This window comes from Littorina saxatilis, linkage group LG3 (assembly GCF_037325665.1).
Source record: "Littorina saxatilis isolate snail1 linkage group LG3, US_GU_Lsax_2.0, whole genome shotgun sequence".
Taxonomy (NCBI): Eukaryota; Metazoa; Mollusca; class Gastropoda; order Littorinimorpha; family Littorinidae; genus Littorina; species Littorina saxatilis.
Window position 1 is genome coordinate 76,802,924 of NC_090247.1, and position 24,922 is coordinate 76,827,845.

A 24,922-nucleotide genomic window follows, 5' to 3' on the forward strand; every position below is an offset into this window, starting at 1 on the left:
TAGAGAACGCTATGGTCGGGTAGTAGAGAACGCTATGGTTCGGGCAGTAGAGAACGCTATGGTCGGGTAGTAGAGAACGTTATGGTCGGGTAGTAGAGAACGCTATGGTCGGGTAGTAGAGAACGCTATGGTCGGGTAGTAGAGAACGCTATGGTCGGGTAGTAGAGAACGCTATGGTCGGGCAGTAGAGAACGCTATGGTCGGGCAGTAGAGAACGCTATGGTCGGGCAGTAGAGAACGCTATGGTCGGGCAGTAGAGAACGCTATGGTCGGGTAGTAGAGAACGCTATGGTCGGGTAGTAGAGAACGCTATGGTCGGGTAGTAGAGAACGCTATGGTCGGGTAGTAGAGAACGCTATGGTCGGGTAGTAGAGAACGCTATGGTCGGGTAGTAGAGAACGCTATGGTCGGGTAGTAGAGAACGCTATGGTCGGGTAGTAGAGAACGCTATGGTCGGGTAGTAGAGAACGCTATGGTCGGGTAGTAGAGAACGCTATGGTCGGGTAGTAGAGAACGCTATGGTCGGGTAGTAGAGAACGCTATGGTCGGGCAGTAGAGAACGCTATGGTCGGGCAGTAGAGAACGCTATGGTCGGGCAGTAGAGAACGCTATGGTCGGGTAGTAGAGAACGCTATGGTCGGGTAGTAGAGAACGCTATGGTCGGGTAGTAGAGAACGCTATGGTCGGGTAGTAGAGAACGCTATGGTCGGGTAGTAGAGAACGCTATGGTCGGGTAGTAGAGAACGCTATGGTCGGGTAGTAGAGAACGCTATGGTCGGGTAGTAGAGAACGCTATGGTCGGGTAGTAGAGAACGCTATGGTCGGGTAGTAGAGAACGCTATGGTCGGGTAGTAGAGAACGCTATGGTCGGGTAGTAGAGAACGCTATGGTCGGGTAGTAGAGAACGCTATGGTCGGGTAGTAGAGAACGCTATGGTCGGGTAGTAGAGAACGCTATGGTCGGGTAGTAGAGAACGCTATGGTCGGGTAGTAGAGAACGCTATGGTCGGGTAGTAGAGAACGCTATGGTCGGGTAGTAGAGAACGCTATGGTCGGGTAGTAGAGAACGCTATGGTCGGGTTTAATTGGGTTGTGAAAGAGTGAATATACTCTTGCTTTTAGTGCAGTGAGGCAAGCTTTCAACACGTGCTCCTTGTCCAGGTGTTTCAAGACACACCCCTCGCAAGTGACTGGCCTGTAATGTCCGTGCGAAAGTCTGATTGACTGAAAGCAAGGGTAGTCACTCTTTCACATCCCATACAAACCCGACACAGTTATTTCCCAACATATTTATACTGACGTCGTGTGATGAGGTTGAGGTCCCCGTGATGAAGTGAAAGGGTCTGTGAACCAGATTGTGTGAAGTGTGTGAAACGCTGCCCGGGGACTTGGTGGCGTATTAGTGCGAGATGACGCCTCTTTGAGCGATAACTTCCGCCAGGAAACAATTAGCTGGGTCAGCATTCTGCTCTCATCAAGTGCGTCTGCTGGGTCGTGCCGTTTGCTCTTCCTCTTCAATGTGTGCAGTCTCTCTTTATCTCTGTCTGTCTGTCTCTCCGTCTCTCTTTATCTCTGTCTGTCTGTCTCTCTTCCTGCCCCCCCCCCCCCCCCCCCACCCCCCCCCCCCCCCCCACAGCCGTCATTTCTCCAAATTGCTTCAGATCATTTCAACAACAATGGCCTCATATCTACGACTTGAATAACGTACAAAATACGGGGTGAGGTGCTGGGCTTGAAATAACGTACAAAATACGGGGTGAGGTGCTGGGCTTGAAATAATTGAAACAGTCAGCGATAAATCAAACTGAACCAGCAATGAACTGTGCCAACTCCTTCACATAATGGAACCAGCAATGAACTGTGCCAACTCCTTCACATAATGAGCCCTGGGAAAGTCATCACCACCACACGCACTTCATCCCAACAATTGTAACTGATAGAGCTCTATCATTTCTCATCTATCTTCGCCAGTATTTTTCTACCGTTGTTTTTGTTTGTTTGTTTCCGTTTTTGTTCTAATCCTCGCAAAAACTAATCCGAACTGATTCAGATAGGGTAAACGATAGCTATCATTTCTTATAGATCTATCTTCGCCAGTATTTTTCTTTCCACAGTTTTGTGCTCGATCCTCGCAAAAACAACGCCGAACTGATTCTGATAGTGTCAGGAACGCCATATATCTTTTTCAAACTGACTGTGACACCAACCTCTGTGTTTGCCGACAAGCTCCCTAACCAATAATTCAGGTCTGATCAATAGATTTTACACAGTGATGTCGGTCCTATGACAGCAACCGATGCCTCTCAACTATTGAAACCTAAATCAAACAAAACGGAAAGGAAATAGTCTGCAGAAAGAGATAAGACAGTCTGCAGAAAGAGATAAGACAGTCTGCAGAAAGAGATAAGACAGTCTGCAGAAAGAGATAAGACAGTCTGCAGAAAGAGATAAGACAGTCTGCAGAAAGAGATAAGACAGTCTGCAGAAAGAGATAAGACAGTCTGCAGAAAGAGATAAGACAGTCTGCAGAAAGAGATAAGACAGTCTGCAGAAAGAGATAAGACAGTCTGCAGAAAGAGATAAGACAGTCTGCAGAAAGAGATAAGACAGTCTGCAGAAAGAGATAAGACAGTCTGCAGAAAGAGATAAGACAGTCTGCAGAAAGAGATAAGACAGTCTGCAGAAAGAGATAAGACAGTCTGCAGAAAGAGATAAGACAGTCTGCAGAAAGAGATAAGACAGTCTGCAGAAAGAGATAAGACAGTCTGCAGAAAGAGATAAGACAGTCTGCAGAAAGAGATAAGACAGTCTGCAGAAAGAGATAAGACAGTCTGCAGAAAGAGATAAGACAGTCTGCAGAAAGAGATAAGACAGTCTGCAGAAAGAGATAAGACAGTCTGCAGAAAGAGATAAGACAGTCTGCAGAAAGAGATAAGACAGTCTGCAGAAAGAGATAAGACAGTCTGCAGAAAGAGATAAGACAGTCTGCAGAAAGAGATAAGACAGTCTGCAGAAAGAGATAAGACAGTCTGCAGAAAGAGATAAGACAGTCTGCAGAAAGAGATAAGACAGTCTGCAGAAAGAGATAAGACAGTCTGCAGAAAGAGATAAGACAGTCTGCAGAAAGAGATAAGACAGTCTGCAGAAAGAGATAAGACAGTCTGCAGAAAGAGATAAGACAGTCTGCAGAAAGAGATAAGACAGTCTGCAGAAAGAGATAAGACAGTCTGCAGAAAGAGATAAGACAGTCTGCAGAAAGAGATAAGACAGTCTGCAGAAAGAGATAAGACAGTCTGCAGAAAGAGATAAGACAGTCTGCAGAAAGAGATAAGACAGTCTGCAGAAAGAGATAAGACAGTCTGCAGAAAGAGATAAGACAGTCTGCAGAAAGAGATAAGACAGTCTGCAGAAAGAGATAAGACAGTCTGCAGAAAGAGATAAGACAGTCTGCAGAAAGAGATAAGACAGTCTGCAGAAAGAGATAAGACAGTCTGCAGAAAGAGATAAGACAGCCTGCAGAAAGAGATAAGACAGTCTGCAGAAAGAGATAAGACAGTCTGCAGAAAGAGATAAGACAGTCTGCAGAAAGAGATAAGACAGTCTGCAGAAAGAGATAAGACAGTCTGCAGAAAGAGATAAGACAGTCTGCAGAAAGAGATAAGACAGTCTGCAGAAAGAGATAAGACAGTCTGCAGAAAGAGATAAGACAGTCTGCAGAAAGAGATAAGACAGTCTGCAGAAAGAGATAAGACAGTCTGCAGAAAGAGATAAGACAGTCTGCAGAAAGAGATAAGACAGTCTGCAGAAAGAGATAAGACAGTCTGCAGAAAGAGATAAGACAGTCTGCAGAAAGAGATAAGACAGTCTGCAGAAAGAGATAAGACAGTCTGCAGAAAGAGATAAGACAGTCTGCAGAAAGAGATAAGACAGTCTGCAGAAAGAGATAAGACAGTCTGCAGAAAGAGATAAGACAGTCTGCAGAAAGAGATAAGACAGTCTGCAGAAAGAGATAAGACAGTCTGCAGAAAGAGATAAGACAGTCTGCAGAAAGAGATAAGACAGTCTGCAGAAAGAGATAAGACAGTCTGCAGAAAGAGATAAGACAGTCTGCAGAAAGAGATAAGACAGTCTGCAGAAAGAGATAAGACAGTCTGCAGAAAGAGATAAGACAGTCTGCAGAAAGAAATAAGACAGCCTGCAGAAAGAGATAAGACAGCCCATTCGCACAACTATTATACATCAAAATCCTTTCTGAATAACTACCAAATGACATAGTTCGCGTTGGTTTGTCGTACGCTTGTAGTTTCTAGTACAATACAATACAATACAATACAATAACTTTATTAATCTCTAAAAGAGAAATTACATTGCTGAGCGTTTGTGTCCGTAATAATAACATACATAAAACATTCAAAATAAACATTTGTTCTTTGTCCTGAGAAAATATAGCACATTGGTTATCACATAAGAAAGTATATTAAAAATAAATTAACATGCATTCACCATCAACAATGCACAAAAGAAAGTCAGCACCTTGCCGGTTATCACATATTGTCTAAGAGAGTAGAATGCAAAACAAATAAGAATGAACGCCACAACAATTTTCAGCAGAAACGTTCCTTCTTAAAACGTGGTTTCTTAAACCAGTTACAATATGACAAGTAAATACAATGAAGTGACCGGTGATCAAAGAACAAAGGCTGTTTTCAGTATTGTTGATAACATGTTCTGTTTGATTAAGGGTATTCAACTGGTATTTCCTTGTTTTTCACTACCCATTTTATTCATGTTTTTATTACTTAGTTAGTGGAAGAATTTCTTGAAATGTATGTTTGATGGTGTATGCTTTTAATTAAGCGTTGTTGACTATGAATGTAGATGTAAATGCTTGTATTAACTGTGTTTTAATTTTAAATGTGTCAAGCGCAAAGAGCATAATTGTAAAGTTATGATGTTGCGCTATATAAATGCTCATTTATTATTATTATTATTTTAAAATCAATACAAATTGTCGAACAACTTTGGTATCAAGGTGATGGTCCAAAGAAAGTTGATTTCAAAGCTGCAAATGACAAGCATTCCAAAAGAAACAAAACAGTTAAAACACAAGTGTCGACAAACATACCGACATTTACGTGAGAAACAGACAAACCAACCCTACCAACCAACCGTGCACACAAACCAACCACACAACACCACGAACCACGGACATCTCCACCATTATCATGACACAAACCAACCACACAACACCACGAACCACGGACATCTCCACCATTATCATGACACAAACCAACCACACAACACCACGAACCACGGACATCTCCACCATTATCATGACACAAACCAACCACACAACACCACGAACCACGGACATCTCCACCATTATCATGACACAAACCAACCACACAACACCACGAACCACGGACATCTCCACCATTATCATGACACAAACCAACCACACAACACCACGAACCACGGACATCTCCACCATTATCATGACACAACGAAACACACGAACAACCACAAGTCACACTATAAATACTTACAGATATTCGTTTGCTCAAGAGAGAATCACAGACACGTAAAGCTGAAAAGTATCATTAAAACAAACTAATTGACTTTTTGAAGAAAAGAAGGGAAAATAATGATACAGCTCCAATCCATCTCTGAGTATCCTGGACGTTGTCTCTAGATGTGAGTAATGGGATCTGTATTGGGCACTTGTTTTGCTCCAAAGTCACTCAGTCTTAACGATACTCATCAGCTTTAACGAACTAAAGGACACACACACACACACACACACACACACACACACACACACACACACACACACACACACACACACACACACACACACAAAGAAGAGTGTGGACTCACGCGGAACTGGTCGAGAAGCTCCTTGGTGAGTTCCTCGTTGTGCTGCACCTCCGGCTTGGCGGTCTCGTGGGCCATGCGCGTGAAGCTGGTCTCCATGGCAACCAGACGACCGTTGAAGTCCTCCACCGCCGTGGTGAACTGCTGCAGAGAGTTCCGGTCATTCTGCAGCGACTTCCAGTGGCTGGCCAGCCTGGAACAAAGTCAGAGAGTTGTGGGTAAGTTCATTGTGTCTTTGAGTTTGAATTATTATTTGAAATGGCGTCAGAATAAAAATAAGATTTTGTGTGTGAAATGAATTAATTCCATATAGTATCTGGTAAGAAATTAATTCAACAAAACAAATGTTCATTGTGCACAAAGGGCACCCAGGCTATCGATTTTCGTTAGGTATTCAAGTCGGAGGACGGCCTGACCCCATGGCAAGATCTGAGATGGCGAGTGGAATGGTTCACAAGATCTGAGATGGCGAGTGGAATGGTTCACAAGATCTGAGATGGCGAGTGGAATGGTTCACAAGATCTGAAATGGCGAGTGGAATGGTTCACAAGATATGAAATGGCGAGTGGAATGGTTCACAAGATCTGAGATGGCGAGTGGAATGGTTCACAAGATCTGAGATGGCGAGTGGAATGGTTCACAAGATCTGAAATGGCGAGTGGAATGGTTCACAAGATATGAAATGGCGAGTGGAATGGTTCACAAGATCTGAGATGGCGAGTGGAATGGTTCACAAGATCTGAGATGGCGAGTGGAATGGTTCACAAGATCTGAGATGGCGAGTGGAATGGTTCACAAGATCTGAGATGGCGAGTGGAATGGTTCACAAGATCAGAAATGGCGAGTGGAATGGTTCACAAGATCTGAGATGGCGAGTGGAATGGTTCACAAGATCTGAGATGGCGAGTGGAATGGTTCACAAGATCTGAGATGGCGAGTGGAATGGTTCACAAGATCTGAGATGGCGAGTGGAATGGTTCACAAGATCTGACATGGCGAGTGGAATGGTTCACACGATCTGAAATGGCGAGTGGAATGGTTTGCACGAACACCACAACAACAATACTAAGGACTGCAACACCAAACAAGGAAGAGAAGACGTAGACTGACGACGAAGAACGATACAGTCAGACCATAAGTGAGGGAATGAGGGAATGCATGTTGGATGGAGAATGGAGTGCCGCGTAACGTCAGGTCGACCTTAGCCAGGGATACCGGGTCAACATTTCATCATCCTCACTGTATGTGAATGGGAGATTGAAAAAAAGAAAAGAAAAGATTATTGACGAAAGGAAAAGAAAAGAAAGGAGAAGACATCGGCAGGGGTCGGGTGCAGGTCAACAATTTATTGGCGACCTAACACCCAGCCAACTGTCTGGAACAATCTCAGCTCCCCAGACAGTACGGGGGGGGGGGGGGGGGGGGGGGGGGGGGGGGGCAATGTAATGCGTTAAGGTTGGCTGTGTGTGTGTGTTTGGGTGGGTGAGTGTATGTGTGTGTGTGTGTGTGTGTATATATATGTGTGTGTGTGTGTGTGTGTGTGTGTGTGAGAGTGTGAGTGTGAGAGAGAGAGAGAGAGAGAGAGAGAGATATATATATGTGTGTGTGAGAGAGAGAGAGAGAGAGAGAGAGAAAGAGAGAGAGACAGAGACAGATAGACAGACGGTAGTGAGAGATAGTGAGGGACAGAGAGAGATATGTGGATGGGCGGGGGAGGGGTGTTGGTCGGATCGGTGGCTTAACAGTGTCAGTAGTTACGAGAATGCATGCACATGTCACGGTAAGAGTACAGCTCAGACAGATACAGACACAGTTTTTGGGTCTGGAAGAAAGCGAGATAGAGAGAGAAGGGGGGGGGGAATAACAGTATTAGTGGTTATAAGTGTCCGTGCAAATGTGACGGTCAAAGCACCGCTCAGACAGACTGACTGAGTACAACTCACCTGTAGATACTCTCTTTTGACATCATCATCACACTGGCACGTGCAGCACTTATTGCACACAACACATGTAGGTCAACACTTCACCACATGTAGGTCAACACTGTCTGCGTCTCCATTCACTCTTAAAACACTCCATGGCTGCAGCTTGTAATAACGCGTGGTGTGCAGCAATGTTCACCTTTCTCCAACACTGATTCCACGGTGGCCTACTTTCACTGCCTAACGGTATTCATACACAGGTCAAGGAGTTCACTGCCCAACGGTATTCATACACAGGTCAAGGAGTTTACTGCCTGCGTCCACAGTTGTGCAGGGCTTGCTTGCAACACGCTCAACAGCATTGCGTCGTTCTGTCTAGGGCTCCGGACACTCCATGTCAAAACAACCATTGAACTGAAGAAAAAAAATCTTCAAGTCTCCATTTCATCCACTCCGAAACACTTGATAATTCTGTCTTTCTTTCTTTATTTGGTGTTTAACGTCGTTTTCAACCACGAAGGTTATATCGCGACGGGGAAAGGGGGGAAGATGGGATAGAGCCACTTGTCAATTGTTTCCTGTTCACAAAAGCACTAATCAAAAAATTGCTCCAGGGGCTTGCAACATAGTACAATATATTACCTTACTGGGAGAATGCAAGTTTCCAGCACAAAGGACTTAACATTTCTTACATATTGCTTGACTAAAATCTTTACAAACATTGACTATATTCTATACAAGAAACACTTAACAAGGGTAAAAGGAGAAACAGAATCCGTTAGTCGCCTCTTACAACATGCTGGGGAGCATCGGGTAAATTCTTCCCCCTAACCCGCGGGGGGTACTTGAAAATTATGTCCATGAAATAATCGGGATGTTTTTTACTAATCACCTGCGTCAACATCCCTTCTGAGTATAACCCTGAACTCCCGATTCATCAGCAGTGAAATAGCGCGGATTCCTTACATCCGTTCAGATCCCAAACACCCGAGGGACATCTGAGGTACGGAATATCGTCAAGTCAAACGGCATGATGGCAATAACACGAACCAATTCTTATCGTCAAGTCAAACGGCATGATGGCAATAACACGAACCAATTCTTATCGTCAAGTCAAACGGCATGATGGCAATAACACGAACCAATTCTTATCGTCAAGTCAAACGGCATGATGGCAATAACACGAACCAATTCTTATCGTCAAGACAAACGGCATGATGGCAATAACACGAACCAATTCTTATCGTCAAGTCAAACGGCATGATGGCAATAACACGAACCAATTCTTATCGTCAAGTCAAACGGCATGATGGCAATAACACGAACCAATTCTTATCGTCAAGTCAAACGGCATGATGGCAATAACACGAACCAATTCTTATCGTCAAGTCAAACGGCATGATGGCAATAACACGAACCAATTCTTATCGTCAAGTCAAACGGCATGATGGCAATAACACGAACCAATTCTTATCGTCAAGTCAAACGGCATGATGGCAATAACACGAACCAATTCTTATCGTCAAGACAAACGGCATGATGGCAATAACACGAACCAATTCTTATCGTCAAGTCAAACGGCATGATGGCAATAACACGAACCAATTCTTATCGTCAAGTCAAACGGCATGATGGCAATAACACGAACCAATTCTTATCGTCAAGTCAAACGGCATGATGGCAATAACACGAACCAATTCTTATCGTCAAGTCAAACGGCATGATGGCAATAACACGAACCAATTCTTATCGTCAAGTCAAACGGCATGATGGCAATAACACGAACCAATTCTTATCGTCAAGTCAAACGGCATGATGGCAATAACACGAACCAATTCTTATCGTCAAGACAAACGGCATGATGGCAATAACACGAACCAATTCTTATCGTCAAGTCAAACGGCATGATGGCAATAACACGAACCAATTCTTATCGTCAAGACAAACGGCATGATGGCAATAACACGGACCAATTCTTATCGTCAAGTCAAACGGCATGATGGCAATAACACGAACCAATTCTTATCGTCAAGACAAACGGCATGATGGCAATAACACGAACCAATTCTTATCGTCAAGACAAACGGCATGATGGCAATAACACGAACCAATTCTTATCGTCAAGACAAACGGCATGATGGCAATAACACGAACCAATTCTTATCGTCAAGTCAAACGGCATGATGGCAATAACAGGAACCAATTCTTATCGTCAAGACAAACGGCATGATGGCAATAACACGAACCAATTCTTATCGTCAAGACAAACGGCATGATGGCAATAACACGAACCAATTCTTATCGTCAAGTCAAACGGCACGATGGCAATAACACGAACCAATTCTTATCGTCAAGTCAAACGGCACGATGGCAATAACACGAACCAATTCTTATCGTCAAGTCAAACGGCATGATGGCAATAACACGAACCAATTCTTATCGTCAAGTCAAACGGCATGATGGCAATAACACGAACCAATTCTTATCGTCAAGTCAAACGGCATGATGGCAATAACACGAACCAATTCTTATCGTCAAGTCAAACGGCATGGTGGCAATAACACGAACCAATTCTTATCGTCAAGTCAAACGGCATGATGGCAATAACACGAACCAATTCTTATCGTCAAGTCAAACGGCATGATGGCAATAACACGAACCAATTCTTATCGTCAAGTCAAACGGCATGATGGCAATAACACGAACCAATTCTTATCGTCAAGACAAACGGCATGATGGCAATAACACGAACCAATTCTTATCGTCAAGACAAACGGCATGATGGCAATAACACGAACCAATTCTTATCGTCAAGTCAAACGGCATGATGGCAATAACACGAACCAATTCTTATCGTCAAGACAAACGGCATGATGGCAATAACACGAACCAATTCTTATCGTCAAGTCAAACGGCATGATGGCAATAACACGAACCAATTCTTATCGTCAAGTCAAACGGCATGATGGCAATAACACGAACCAATTCTTATCGTCAAGACAAACGGCATGATGGCAATAACACGAACCAATTCTTATCGTCAAGTCAAACGGCATGATGGCAATAAAACGAACCAATTCTTATCGTCAAGTCAAACGGCATGATGGCAATAACACGAACCAATTCTTATCGTCAAGTCAAACGGCATGATGGCAATAACACGAACCAATTCTTATCGTCAAGTCAAACGGCATGATGGCAATAACACGAACCAATTCTTATCGTCAAGTCAAACGGCATGATGGCAATAACACGAACCAATTCTTATCGTCAAGACAAACGGCATGATGGCAATAACACGAACCAATTCTTATCGTCAAGACAAACGGCATGATGGCAATAACACGAACCAATTCTTATCGTCAAGACAAACGGCATGATGGCAATAACACGAACCAATTCTTATCGTCAAGTCAAACGGCATGATGGCAATAACACGAACCAATTCTTATCGTCAAGTCAAACGGCATGATGGCAATAACACGAACCAATTCTTATCGTCAAGACAAACGGCATGATGGCAATAACACGAACCAATTCTTATCGTCAAGTCAAACGGCATGATGGCAATAACACGAACCAATTCTTATCGTCAAGTCAAACGGCATGATGGCAATAACACGAACCAATTCTTATCGTCAAGACAAACGGCATGATGGCAATAACACGAACCAATTCTTATCGTCAAGACAAACGGCATGATGGCAATAACACGAACCAATTCTTATCGTCAAGACAAACGGCATGATGGCAATAACACGAACCAATTCTTATCGTCAAGTCAAACGGCATGATGGCAATAACACGAACCAATTCTTATCGTCAAGACAAACGGCATGATGGCAATAACACGAACCAATTCTTATCGTCAAGACAAACGGCATGATGGCAATAACACGAACCAATTCTTATCGTCAAGACAAACGGCATGATGGCAATAACACGAACCAATTCTTATCGTCAAGACAAACGGCATGATGGCAATAACACGAACCAATTCTTATCGTCAAGTCAAACGGCATGATGGCAATAACACGAACCAATTCTTATCGTCAAGACAAACGGCATGATGGCAATAACACGAACCAATTCTTATCGTCAAGACAAACGGCATGATGGCAATAACACGAACCAATTCTTATCGTCAAGACAAACGGCATGATGGCAATAACACGAACCAATTCTTATCGTCAAGACAAACGGCATGATGGCAATAACACGAACCAATTCTTATCGTCAAGTCAAACGGCATGATGGCAATAACACGAACCAATTCTTATCGTCAAGACAAACGGCATGATGGCAATAACACGAACCAATTCTCTTCTCCGCGTGAACCACACGGGAATGTCTCCACATCAAGACTTCAAGGGATGAATGGAACTGTCGCCGCATCATACATTCATAATTGACAACAGAGCCCATTGTAGCCATCAACAAGGTTTCACACTGAGACAATGACCCGCTGGTCCACTGACGAAAGCACAGTTGCTTCCCTCTACGCCACAGAACAACAAGACAGACGGTTCCAGTGCCAAGACGAATTGTCAAAATAGACAAGCAAACAACTATATTCGTTATGGGCGAAAAAATAAACGACCAAACGTTAGTGAAGGCTGATAACAATGCTAGTAGGTCTTAACAATGCTAGTAGGTCTTAACAATGCTAGTAGAGTAGCATAGTGGTCTTGGCAGCATACTTCCACTCCACGGACTAACTCAGATACGTGGATTCCGTTTACTCTTCCACCAAGCACTCTTCTTCAGTTGACCGTCTGAACGTGGTTCTCATTTCTTGAGCGAACTGAGTATAGCGCGATAGAATGGAGCCAAGCTCTCACTGGGGAGTTCCTTCTATTTGTTGCGAATAGCACTGTGTAGACCAGTGACACTAAACAGTGTTTACAGTGTTTAGACATGTGGAAAAGGAGCACAAAGGACCGAAACACGACGTTGATGGTGGGGTGAACATTTTCACTGCTGTCGTCAACAGTCTCATCCAATTCTTCCCAAGCAACACGCTTGTCTCTTCGGTCTTGCCGCTCAATTGGTCGGGGAGCATAGCTGATAAACCTTCTTGGGCACCTTAAAGTACATACACGTCTTTGCAATGACGACAGGATTTCAAAGAACTTTTGTCTATCATCGATTACCAATAACGTTAACCATACTTGTCAGTCCTCCGTGATTTCATCAGGGATCTGATTTTGTACATCACTGAAAAGAGAGAGAGAGAGAGAGAGAGAGAGAGAGAGAGAGAGAGAGAGAGAGAGAGAGAGAGAGAGAGAGAGAGAGAGAGAGAGAGAGAAAGAGAGAGACAGAGAGAGACAGAGAGAGAGAGAGAGAGAGAGACAGAGAGAGAGAGAGAGAGAGAGAGAGAATCACTTCCACTCTCGAGTAGCGTAAAAGACAGTGAGCACCTGCTGCTGTTTCAGATCAATAAAGATAATCCCAGACATGTCCTCCTACCCAAGATAATTGGCTTTGATTTGTGTGTCACGCCCCTACCTGTACTCGCTACACTCTTGACGGTAAGCAAGTAACACTCAGTACAGTATGAGTCATTTCGTCGTCCCACTTCCTATCCCACAGCCACATCTAAGTTCTATACATTTCGAGGCACATCATTGCGAGACAAACAGATCATTGCGAGACAAACAGATCATTGCAAGGCAAGGAAAACAATCCCTGCTAACATCATATGCCGCATGCGTCACAACTCCCTCAATGGAACTTCCACTACGCATACTACTACAACATCCAAGACATTTCCATCTCGAACTTTGTACGAAACCAAAACTCCATGAAAACACAACAACAAAATACTTCATGCATGCGTGAACTTGTATCAAGAGCTCTCACACGTGAACCAGTATCACTGGTCAACTGTCCTCTGACCAGTATCACTGGTCAACTGTCCTCTGACCAGTATCACTGGTCAACTGTCCTCTGAGTCTGCGTCACGTGCTTCCACCTTTCAAAATGAGTCAGGCAGACTGTTTCAACCGACCAGTCAACCACGGCGAAGATCTTCCACCTTTCAAAATGAGTCAGGCAGACTGTTTTAAGCGACCAGTCAACCACGGCGAAGATCTTCCACCTTTCAAAATGAGTCAGGCAGACTGTTTTAAGCGACCAGTCAACCACGGCGAAGATCTTCCACCTTTCAAAATGAGTCAGGCAGACTGTTTTAAGCGACCAGTCAACCACGGCGAAGATCTTCCATTTGACCACAGCAACACGACCTAGACAGACATGTCTACAGCACGTGCACACGACTCCACGGGATGACGGCTTTCCCCTGCCCACCCTCCCACCTGAGACAGCGGCAGGTGAGTTGTGTTTTCCTCCAACGCCTCATTAGTTCCTTGACACATCCAGACTTTTCACCCGTCTCTCCTTACCCCAAACACACGCTGGCAGCGCACACCCACACACGTGGTAGTTGGAACATGTTCCAGTCAGACCAGCATGTTATCAACATGTTCCAGTCAGACCAGCATGTTATCAACATGTGCCAATCAAAGCTAGCCACGCTGACATGTTTTGCTATCTTTCGTCGAAAATGCATAAACTGGAAGACTGCTGACATCAGCAACTGCCAACAATAATATTGCAGTATTCAATCCATATCCTTCCACCATAAGTGCAGAAACGTGACTGCTGCTAAGAACTGCTGCAATATTGCAGAATGTAAGTGTTAAGACGTGGAAATAAAACTACAATGACATGTACCTCCCGTGCCAAGTCAGGTCAAATAATCAAACTAAATGAATCCATGGTCAGCACATATACCAGATGGTTTACACCAACACCTGGTAACAACCTGTTCTCGATAACCAGTCACGTCACAAGAAGGAAGAAGAATGCCAAAACATTATCAACCACCAAACATCAACTAAGAGCGAAACTGTGGTTTAAAACTACTTTTTAGTGCAGATTTTTTTTTAGAAACAAAAACACACAAAAAACACACTTCACCCACTTTGAAACTTACGAAGAATCGTAAATTTACTTTAGAACCTCATCTACACGGAAACAGCTGTGCTTGATTGTTTTGCGATACAGCAGTCGAAAATATGAGAACGATCGACAAACCTGCGACAATTTACACAGTGTTTGGATCAATGGAGATCGGGGCGCCTGCACTGACAATACATGAGCGTACGACCATACGCATTAATTCCCACTCCTTCCACTACACAGTTTCACCTGCGCCCAAAATACAGGTGTAAAGAATCTAGCATCTTTTCAGACTCACTGCATTCTAGTCATTACTACTGTCACATCACACTCAGTCCCAGCTCCACTCAGAAGGCACCGGTAAAGGTTATAATTATCCATCTTTTCCCAGTGAGTTGCATAATTATAATCTAAAAAGTTCACCAACTTCAAAAAAGGTGCAAAGGGTATATCCATCTTTTCACTTGCATTATCATCTAAAATCATTGTCACCTGCGCTCAAAAGTCAGGTGTACAGAGTATACAACCTTTTCACAGTCAAATGCATTAATTCACACTCACATTCATCTACACTCAGAAGACACGGGCATATCCATCTTTTCAGTCCTTGCATTATCACACTTCACAATAAACTAAAACTATTTTCACCTGCGCTCAAAACACACGTGTGAAGGGTATATAAAACGTATACCCATCTTTTGACAGTCACTTGCATTATTATCAATATCACTCAATCATTTCACTCTCCCACTCAATTCCAGCTACACCAAGAAAACTGACTAGCGTAAGGATGGAGTATGGCCGTCTGTTGATAATCACTTGCAATATTATCACACTTCGCCATAAACTAAAACTTATTTTCACCTACGCTCAAAATACACGCGTGAAGGGTATTAATACCCATATTTTGACAGTCACTTGCGCTATGATCATTACCACTCAATCATGTCACTCTCAGTTCCAGCTACACAAACAAGACTGACATCAGAGTATGGTCATCTGCAGACAATCACTTGCATCATCCAGTGGTACGCACAACACAGGTAACACAACGGTTATTTCCCACAACGATACACGTTCAATGCCGTTCTATCGAGGGGTACCTGCCCTGCATAACATCATTGCAGGGCGGGAGGTTTCGGGAGGAAAAAAAATCTCCCACTCCGCTCACAACAAACCTCTTGTCCCGAAGTTGTGCAAAACACACCCACACTCGCACACTTGTCTGCAAATCATCTTGATAGCAACCATCTCCAGTGGCGTTTTTAAAGGCACAGTCCTCCTGAAAGACCACCCTCCACTTGGTCACATACCAACCATCACCATCATGACGGAATACCTGAGCAGGGTGAGTATCTTTCTAGGCATTGATTGCATATTGCCACTCACTATTTTCCGTTGAGAAATTCCTTCTATCTTCTATCTATCTACCTATATATATATATATATATGACTTGTGTGTGTGTGTGTGTGTGTGTGTGTGTGTGTGTGTGTGTGTGTGTGTGTGTGTGTGTGTGTGTGTGTGTGTGTCCGCGATGCACGGCCAAAGTTCTCGATGGATCTCTTTCAAATTTGGTGGCCATATTCAGGTACACCCCGGACACAACCTGGTCGATGAGATATTTCAACACGTGCTCTCAGCGCGCAGCGCTGAACCGATTTTGGTTTTTTCTCTGGATCCATTCCCAGTAACTCTTCCTTATCTTCTCCAGTGTTTTCAGCGTTTATCTCCCTTCCTTCGTGTTGCGTCAATCCATATTCCCGTTTCTATTTTTAGAAGGTCACTGTCGACAACGCTCAATCCATATTCCCGTTATTCTATTTTTAGAAGGTCACTGTCCCGGCGAAGCCGGGTATTACTCTTCCTTATCTTCTCCAGTGTTTTGCGCGTTTATCTCCCTTCCTTCGTGCGGTGCGCCGTACACCCGGTCCCCGGCGCAGCGCGGCCGGGTATTCGGCTCGACTTCTTCCCGGCGAAGCCGTACCCGGCGAAGCGGGTATTCATCTAGTTATTAATAAATAATCTGCACATAAAGCACTCAGGCTGTTAACTTGTGGTATGTATCGACGTGAAGGGGTGGCTTCATCCCATATCAGAGCCTGGCCACGTCTGATAGAGTGAGTTGAATGTTCACAGGAACAACTGTGCCTTTAAGCCTCGGTGCAAGTGTGACGTTTGAAGTGAAACAAACAGTGCTTGCTACACGTGCAATCTTGAGACCTACTTTTGAACTTAGCTAAACTTACAACCGCGTTGTGTGTGCTTTGAGACCTACTTTTGAACTTAGCTAAACTTACAACCGCGTTGTGTGTGCTTTGAGACCTACTTTTGAACTTAGCTAAACTTACAACCGCGTTGTGTGTGCTTTGAGACCTACTTTTGAACTTAGCTAAACTTACAACCGCGTTGTGTGTGCTTTGAGACCTACTTTTGAACTTAGCTAAACTTACAACCGCGTTGTGTGTGCTTTGAGACCTACTTTTGAACTTAGCTAAACTTACAACCGCGTTGTGTGTGCTTTGAGACCTACTTTTGAACTTAGCTAAACTTACAACCGCGTTGTGTGTGCTTTGAGACCTACTTTTGAACTTAGCTAAACTTACAACCGCGTTGTGTGTGCTTTGAGACCTACTTTTGAACTTAGCTAAACTTACAACCGCGTTGTGTGTGCTTTGAGACCTACTTTTGAACTTAGCTAAACTTACAACCGCGTTGTGTGTGCTTTCCCAAAGGCCACTTCTCTGCCAAGCGGTTGTATCCCAGCTGAACCCACGTACGGTGGGTCAAAAACCGATGTTTCGCCTTAAAAACGATAAAGCAAACGACGAGAAAAGAAGGGGGGGGGGGGGGGGGGGGGGAGAGAAATGAAGGAAGGAGGACAGAAGTGGAAGGCGGAGGGGATATATCCCATGGGCAAAAATATCCCTATTAAAACAGATGACGAGGGAGGAAGGAGGGAAAACAGAGAGGGTGGAAGATAAGAAGGAAAGAAAGGGGAGGCACGGGTGAGGGAGGAGAGGGGTGTTGGCAAGGTGAAATAAAAAACCCGTTGTAACCTTTCGCTCCCCAGCCAGGTTATAAGAAGAAATGTGTGCCATGTATCTCAGCGTGAACTCGCCAATTAACCTCTACCTGACAGGTATACAGGTGCACCACGTGCTGAGACTGACGGCACAACAAACTTCACCTGAGGCTGTCAAAAACTAGACACTAACCACAAGCTAACACGATCGGTGGTGAACCCCATCGTTTTCAATGTATAACATAATTCTCTCTCTCTCTCTCTCTCTCTCTCTCTCTCTCTCTCTCTCTCTCTCTCTCTCTCTCTCTCTCTCTCTCTCTCGATCACATGATCTATAGGGATATCTAATGAAGTATCTTTCTTCTCGTTTCATTTTAGGTCGACTGAAATTCGAGCTTCATTTGTTATTCCGTCTTGTATCTTTTTGTTTTAAAGTTTTTTTTGGTTTTACTCATACACAAATTGCATGGCATAGCCAACACAGCGTGTTACTTCACTCCACATAGCGACGTGGAGAAAGCTAGGCGTGTGTACACACAGTAGCTGTGTGGTTGAATGAAAGCTAGGCGTGTGTACACACAGTAGCTGTGTGGTTGAATGAAAGCTAGGCGTGTGTACACACAGTAGCTGTGTGGTTGAATGAAAGCTAGGCGTGTGTACACACAGTAGCTGTGTGGTTGAATGAAAGCTAGGCGTGTGTACACACAGTAGCTGTGTGGTTGAATGAAAGCTAGGCGTGTGTACACACAGTAGCTGTGTGGTTGAATGAAAGCTAGGCGTGTGTACACACAGTAGCTGTGTGGTTGAATGAAAGCTAGGCGTGTGTACACACAGTAGCTGTGTGGTTGAATGAAAGCTAGGCGTGTGTACACACAGTAGCTGTGTGGTTGAATGAAAGCTAGGCGTGTGTACACACAGTAGCTGTGTGGTTGAATGAAAGCTAGGCGTGTGTACACACAGTAGCTGTGTGGTTGAATGAAAGCTAGGCGTGTGTACACACAGTAGCTGTGTGGTTGAATGAAAGCTAGGCGTGTGTACACACAGTAGCTGTGTGGTTGAATGAAAGCTTGGCGTGTGTACACACAGTAGCTGTGTGGTTGAATGAAAGCTAGGCGTGTGTACACACAGTAGCTGTGTGGTTGAATGAAAGCTAGGCGTGTGTACACACAGTAGCTGTGTGGTTGAATGAAAGCTAGGCGTGTGTACACACAGTAGCTGTGTGGTTGAATGAAAGCTAGGCGTGTGTACACACAGTAGCTGTGTGGTTGAATGAAAGCTAGGCGTGTGTACACACAGTAGCTGTGTGGTTGAATGAAAGCTAGGCGTGTGTACACACAGTAGCTGTGTGGTTGAATGAAAGCTAGGCGTGTGTACACACAGTAGCTGTGTGGTTGAATGAAAGCTAGGCGTGTGTACACACAGTAGCTGTGTGGTTGAATGAAAGCTAGGCGTGTGTACACACAGTAGCTGTGTGGTTGAATGAAAGCTAGGCGTGTGTACACACAGTAGCTGTGTGGTTGAATGAAAGCTAGGCGTGTGTACACACATTAGCTGTGTGGTTGAATGAAAGCTAGGCGTGTGTACACACAGTAGCTGTGTGGTTGAATGAAAGCTAGGCGTGTGTACACACAGTAGCTGTGTGGTTGAATGAAAGCTAGGCGAGTGTACACACAGTAGCTGTGTGGTTGAATGAAAGCTAGGCGAGTGTACACACAGTAGCTGTGTGGTTGAATGAAAGCTAGGCGTGTGTACACACAGTAGCTGTGTGGTTGAATGAAAGCTAGGCGTGTGTACACACAGTAGCTGTGTGGTTGAATGAAAGCTTGGCGTGTGTACACACAGTAGCTGTGTGGTTGAATGAAAGCTAGGCGTGTGTACACACAGTAGCTGTGTGGTTGAATGAAAGCTAGGCGTGTGTACACACAGTAGCTGTGTGGTTGAATGAAAGCTTGGCGTGTGTACACACAGTAGCTGTGTGGTTGAATGAAAGCTAGGCGTGTGTACACACAGTAGCTGTGTGGTTGAATGAAAGCTTGGCGTGTGTACACACAGTAGCTGTGTGGTTGAATGAAAGCTAGGCGTGTGTACACACAGTAGCTGTGTGGTTGAATGAAAGCTAGGCGTGTGTACACACAGTAGCTGTGTGGTTGAATGAAAGCTTGGCGTGTGTACACACAGTAGCTGTGTGGTTGAATGAAAGCTTGGCGTGTGTACACACAGTAGCTGTGTGGTTGAATGAAAGCTAGGCGTGTGTACACACAGTAGCTGTGTGGTTGAATGAAAGCTTGGCGTGTGTACACACAGTAGCTGTGTGGTTGAATGAAAGCTAGGCGTGTGTACACACAGTAGCTGTGTGGTTGAATGAAAGCTAGGCGTGTGTACACACAGTAGCTGTGTGGTTGAATGAAAGCTTGGCGTGTGTACACACAGTAGCTGTGTGGTTGAATGAAAGCTAGGCGTGTGTACACACAGTAGCTGTGTGGTTGAATGAAAGCTAGGCGTGTGTACACACAGTAGCTGTGTGGTTGAATGAAAGCTAGGCGTGTGTACACACAGTAGCTGTGTGGTTGAATGAAGCGTGGTTGAGGAGCCAAGCAAAACACACCTCAGCAAGGTGCACAAACACTGTGAGCGTTCCGAACACCACAGCATCATCACCACTTCTCACAAACACTGCTTCGGCCTCGGCAAAAAACGTTGTAGTAGCCACCAAAGTTGCCACATACACTAGAAACCGCCTACGAAACTAGCCATGCAAAGTAACATGCAAACACAATGGTACAAGCACGTAAAGGTGTAATTATAGTGTCGTTATAGTGTCGTTATAGTTATGTCGTTATAGTGTCGTTATAGTGTCGTTCCTGCAATCCAAATGCTGCGTTCGACGTCCGAGTATATCGTCTATAACATACGCTGCCTGCTGAAAATTGAAAACGCACTAATTGTTAATTCAGAAAGTAATAAGCTTATACAATAACCGCTGTTGCAGCCACAAATAGAAGTTTCCAAGAACGACAGTTTTCTGTCATGAATGTCGTTGTTTTTTCTTGTACAAAACAAAGAAAGAAAAGACATCAAACACGCCCGCCCACAGGGGATTGAACACGCCGCCCACAGGGGATTGAACACGCCGCCCACAGGGGATTGAACACGCCGCCCACAGGGGATTGAACACGCCGCCCACAGGGGATTGAACACGCCGCCCACAGGGGATTGAACACGCCGCCCACAGGGGATTGAACACGCCGCCCACAGGGGATTGAACACGCCGCCCACAAGGGGATTTGAACAATGCTGCCGAACAAGTCCTCGCGATACATACAAGTCAGCTTGATTATCAGTATATCCATGACAATCACCAGCAAATGACCACAGCTACATACGCACACAGCTCAGAATAGACTGCACAATTAGTGCTGACATCATAGATGGTATCACTGGTCGAATCCAATTGTTGTTCGTGGCAATGAAGAACCATACAATACGTGCTGATATACCAGGCGCAATAGTGCTCATTTCCCGGTGGGAAAATTGTAGTCCACCAGACAGCGATATACAACAAGAATGCCCGATAAAGTCTAGGCACAATATCCAGCTAATAGGACCCAGCCAATATCACGTGCTACATAGGGTCCTGCCAGAACTACCCTGCTCTTGCTGAATAGGAGTCGGTCAACTATTGCTCGGCTAAATAGAATATGAACTATATTACCCTGCTCCTGCTAAACTGGATCCCGCCAATATGTCCCTACCAAATAGCATCCAGCTAATGTTTCACGGATGCTAATATGAATTCCGGACAGTGTTCACTAACAGAACCACAACTAGCTCTATTGGAAAAAAGACAATCGTAAAATCCGCGTTGGAGATAAATTACTGCCAACAGTAACATCTAAAGGCAAAATGATAAATATCAAACAATAAAACCACAAGTCGAAATAAAAGTAGTATTTCACAAATTCCGTATGAATATAACAGAATCACAAAATCATGACTGATGATTTCCTATACTGTGACACACAAACACATCCATGGATGCCGAACAAACCACAAAGAATCCACACAATCATGACTGATGATTTCCTATACTGTGCCACACATACACATCCATGGATGCCGAACAAACCACAAAGAATCCACACCATCCAGCGAAAGGAAATGGAAAATGGCGGCAGAAAGTGTAGAGTTGATGGACCTTAGGGTACGGACAATTGTAAGCCATCCCTGAAGTAAGACGATCCACCCGGGAGAATCTGCTGTAAGTCCCTGCACCCTGCCTCTACCCCGCTCGCCTCCCCCTCAATCCACCCTGATTACCTCCTCCTGAATCTATTCCCCTGCTTACCTCCCTTTCGGATCAAAGGGGCTTAGCTCCCTTCATGCATGTTTACCTGGCCTTACTTTTCACCCCCCACCACTCTCTCTCTCTCTGTCTCTCTCTCTCTTTCCCTCTCTCTCTCTCTCTCTCGCTCTCTGTCTGTCTTTCTCTCTCTCTCTCTCTCTCTCTGTCTCTCTTTCTCTCTCTGTCTCTCTCTCTCTCTGTCTCTCTCTCTCTCTCTTTGTCTCTTTCTCTCTCTCTATCGCCCTCTCTCTCTCTGTCTCTGTCTCTGTCTCTGTCTCTGTCTCTCTCTCTCTCTCTCTCTCTCTCTCTCTCTCTCTCTCTCTCTCTCTCTCTCTTAATGTCTGTTACCTTTCCCATTTTCCCCGCCTTTACGTGTTTTGTCAGCTTTCATCAGGCGATCATCGTGCCACATTACGGCAGGTAAGAGCGAGAAACGACGAAGGCCACACCACGATACCTGTGATGCATTGTTGCTTCTGATGACGTAGGGATTGTGTCTGTGTGGGTCAGTGTCACCATTGACTACAGTGCTGAGCATGTTTCTTCGTTCTATAGTCACTTGTGCCAAACATGCACGGTTTCATCTGAGCGTAAAAACTATTGCTTCACTTCCATGACCCAAAAACTATTGCTTCACTTCCATGACCCAAAAACTATTGCTTCACTTCCATGACCCAAAAACTATTGCTTCACTTCCATGACCCAAAAACTATTGCTTCACTTCCATGACCCAAAAACTATTGCTTCACTTCAATGACCCAAAAACTATTGCTTCACTTCCATGACCCAAAAACTATTGCTTCACTTCCATGACCCAAAAACTATTGCTTCACTTCCATGACCCAAAAACTATTGCTTCACTTCCATGACCCAAAAACTATTGCTTCACTTCCATGACCCAAAAACTATTGCTTCACTTCAATGACCCAAAGACGTCGGCTCTTTAAATGGCCGACCACGGATATTGGCACCCCATGGTGACATTTTCTTCAACTTGTTTGCTGGCAGTTCGTTTTTTGTTTGTTCGTGGTTTTTTGTTTTTGTTTATTTGTGTATGCTTGTTTGTTTGCTCTGTTTGTTGGGTGGATCATGCAAATGGTCATTCTCATTGCGCCAAAATGTCAAGGATGTTAAGGGATATCATGGCCATGAGATTCTCGGATCCAGTATTGCTGACACACTAACCATTTATTCATCTCTTCGTCGATTATTTCTTGCAACAAATACCAACCCTCCTACAGCAAACGCACATAAGTCAATAATCAACGGAACCTACCGCCTAATTTTGCTACACAAAACGTAAACATCATTAACTTTCTCAGTTTATTTTTAAACCTTCTCAGGTTATTTTGTTTGAAAAAGAAGAAGAAAAAGTGCATTATCAAATTACCTTGAAAAGAAGTGAGTCTTGAAAAGAAGTGTGTCTTGAAAAGGAGTGAGTCTTAAAAACGAGTGAGTCTTAAAAAGGAGTTAGTTTTAAAATGGAGTGAGTCTTAAAATGGAGTGAGTCTTAAAATGGAGTGAGTCTTAAAATAGAGGTACATTTACAATGGTTATGAACAAAAAATCTGAACAATTAAGGTCATAAAAAGGACCGTGTCTTACATTGTGGGTCATAAAAAGGACCGAGTCTTACATTGTGGGTCATCTTTCTTTCTTTCTTTCTTTATTTGGTGTTTAACGTCGTTTTCAACCACGGGGAAAGGGGGAAGATGGGATAGAGCCACTTATCAATTGTTTCTTGTTCACAAAAGCACTAATCAAAAAATTGACTATATTCTATACAAGAAACACTTAACAAGGGTAAAAGGAGAAACAGAATCCGTTAGTCGCCTCTTACGACATGCTGGGGAGCATCGGGTAAATTCTTCCCCCTAACCCGCGGGGGGTACATTGTGGGTCATAAAAAGGACCGAGTCTTACATTGTGGGTCATAAAAAGGACCGAGTCTTACATTGTGGGTCATAAAAAGGACCGAGTCTTACATTGTGGGTCATAAAAAGGACCGAGTCTTACATTGTGGGTCATAAAAAGGACCGAGTCTTACATTGTGGGTCATAAAAAGGAGGATTCCACTGTAGCAGCAGCACTCTAAGCAATACAGGCATGATGGAGGAAGGTGACATGATAAGGAGACAGTACTGGCAAGACACCAAGTCCTTCACTCCACTCAAACTATCGTTTCACTTCATCCATCTCCCACTGTTTTCACCATTCCATGAAATCTACCCCACGCGAGAGTCGACAGTGTGCCCAGGGGAATGCCATGGATACTTCTATCTGAACTTTCTGTGATAAACTCCAAGAGAAAACTGTGAGTTTGGATTACATTGGAAAAGTAGCTGTCTGTCTGTCTCCACACACCCACCCCCCCCCTCTCTCACTTACCCCCTCCTCTCTCTCTCTCTCTCTCTCTCTCTCTCTCTCTCTCTCTCTCTCTCTCTCTCTCTCTCTCTCTCTCTCTCTCTCTCTTTTAAACAAGCAAGGTTGTATTGCTTATTCTGTCACCCTCGAAAGATCTACTTCTGAGTCGTGTTCACTACATGTCTCAAGTGAGCTACACTGAAGAAAGCTTGCTGCACAGTTTATATGCACACAATGCTCTCCAAGTGACGACAACCCAAATGGACCTTTCACCTTCGCTAATGAAAGTTCTACCCACATGAGCGTGCAGTAAAGAATAGTAGTAATACACCAGTAAAGAATAGTAGTAATACATCAGTAAAGAATAGTAGTAATACACCAGTAAAGAATAGTAGTAATACATCATTAAAGAATAGTAGTAATACACCAGTAAAG

At 44.1% G+C, this 24,922-nt stretch overlaps 1 protein-coding gene across 2 annotated transcripts in view; it reads right to left on the reverse strand.

Annotated features, from left to right (window-relative positions):
* The window catches only part of LOC138963298 (dystrophin-like), a 411,116-nt gene that overhangs the window by 174,860 nt on the left and 211,334 nt on the right, over positions 1 to 24,922 (reverse strand). For both annotated transcript variants that reach the window (XM_070335362.1, XM_070335361.1), the window contains exon 44: positions 5,877 to 6,066. In XM_070335362.1, the coding sequence (XP_070191463.1) occupies positions 5,877 to 6,066 (190 nt within the window). The remainder of the gene's footprint in view (positions 1 to 5,876; positions 6,067 to 24,922) is intronic.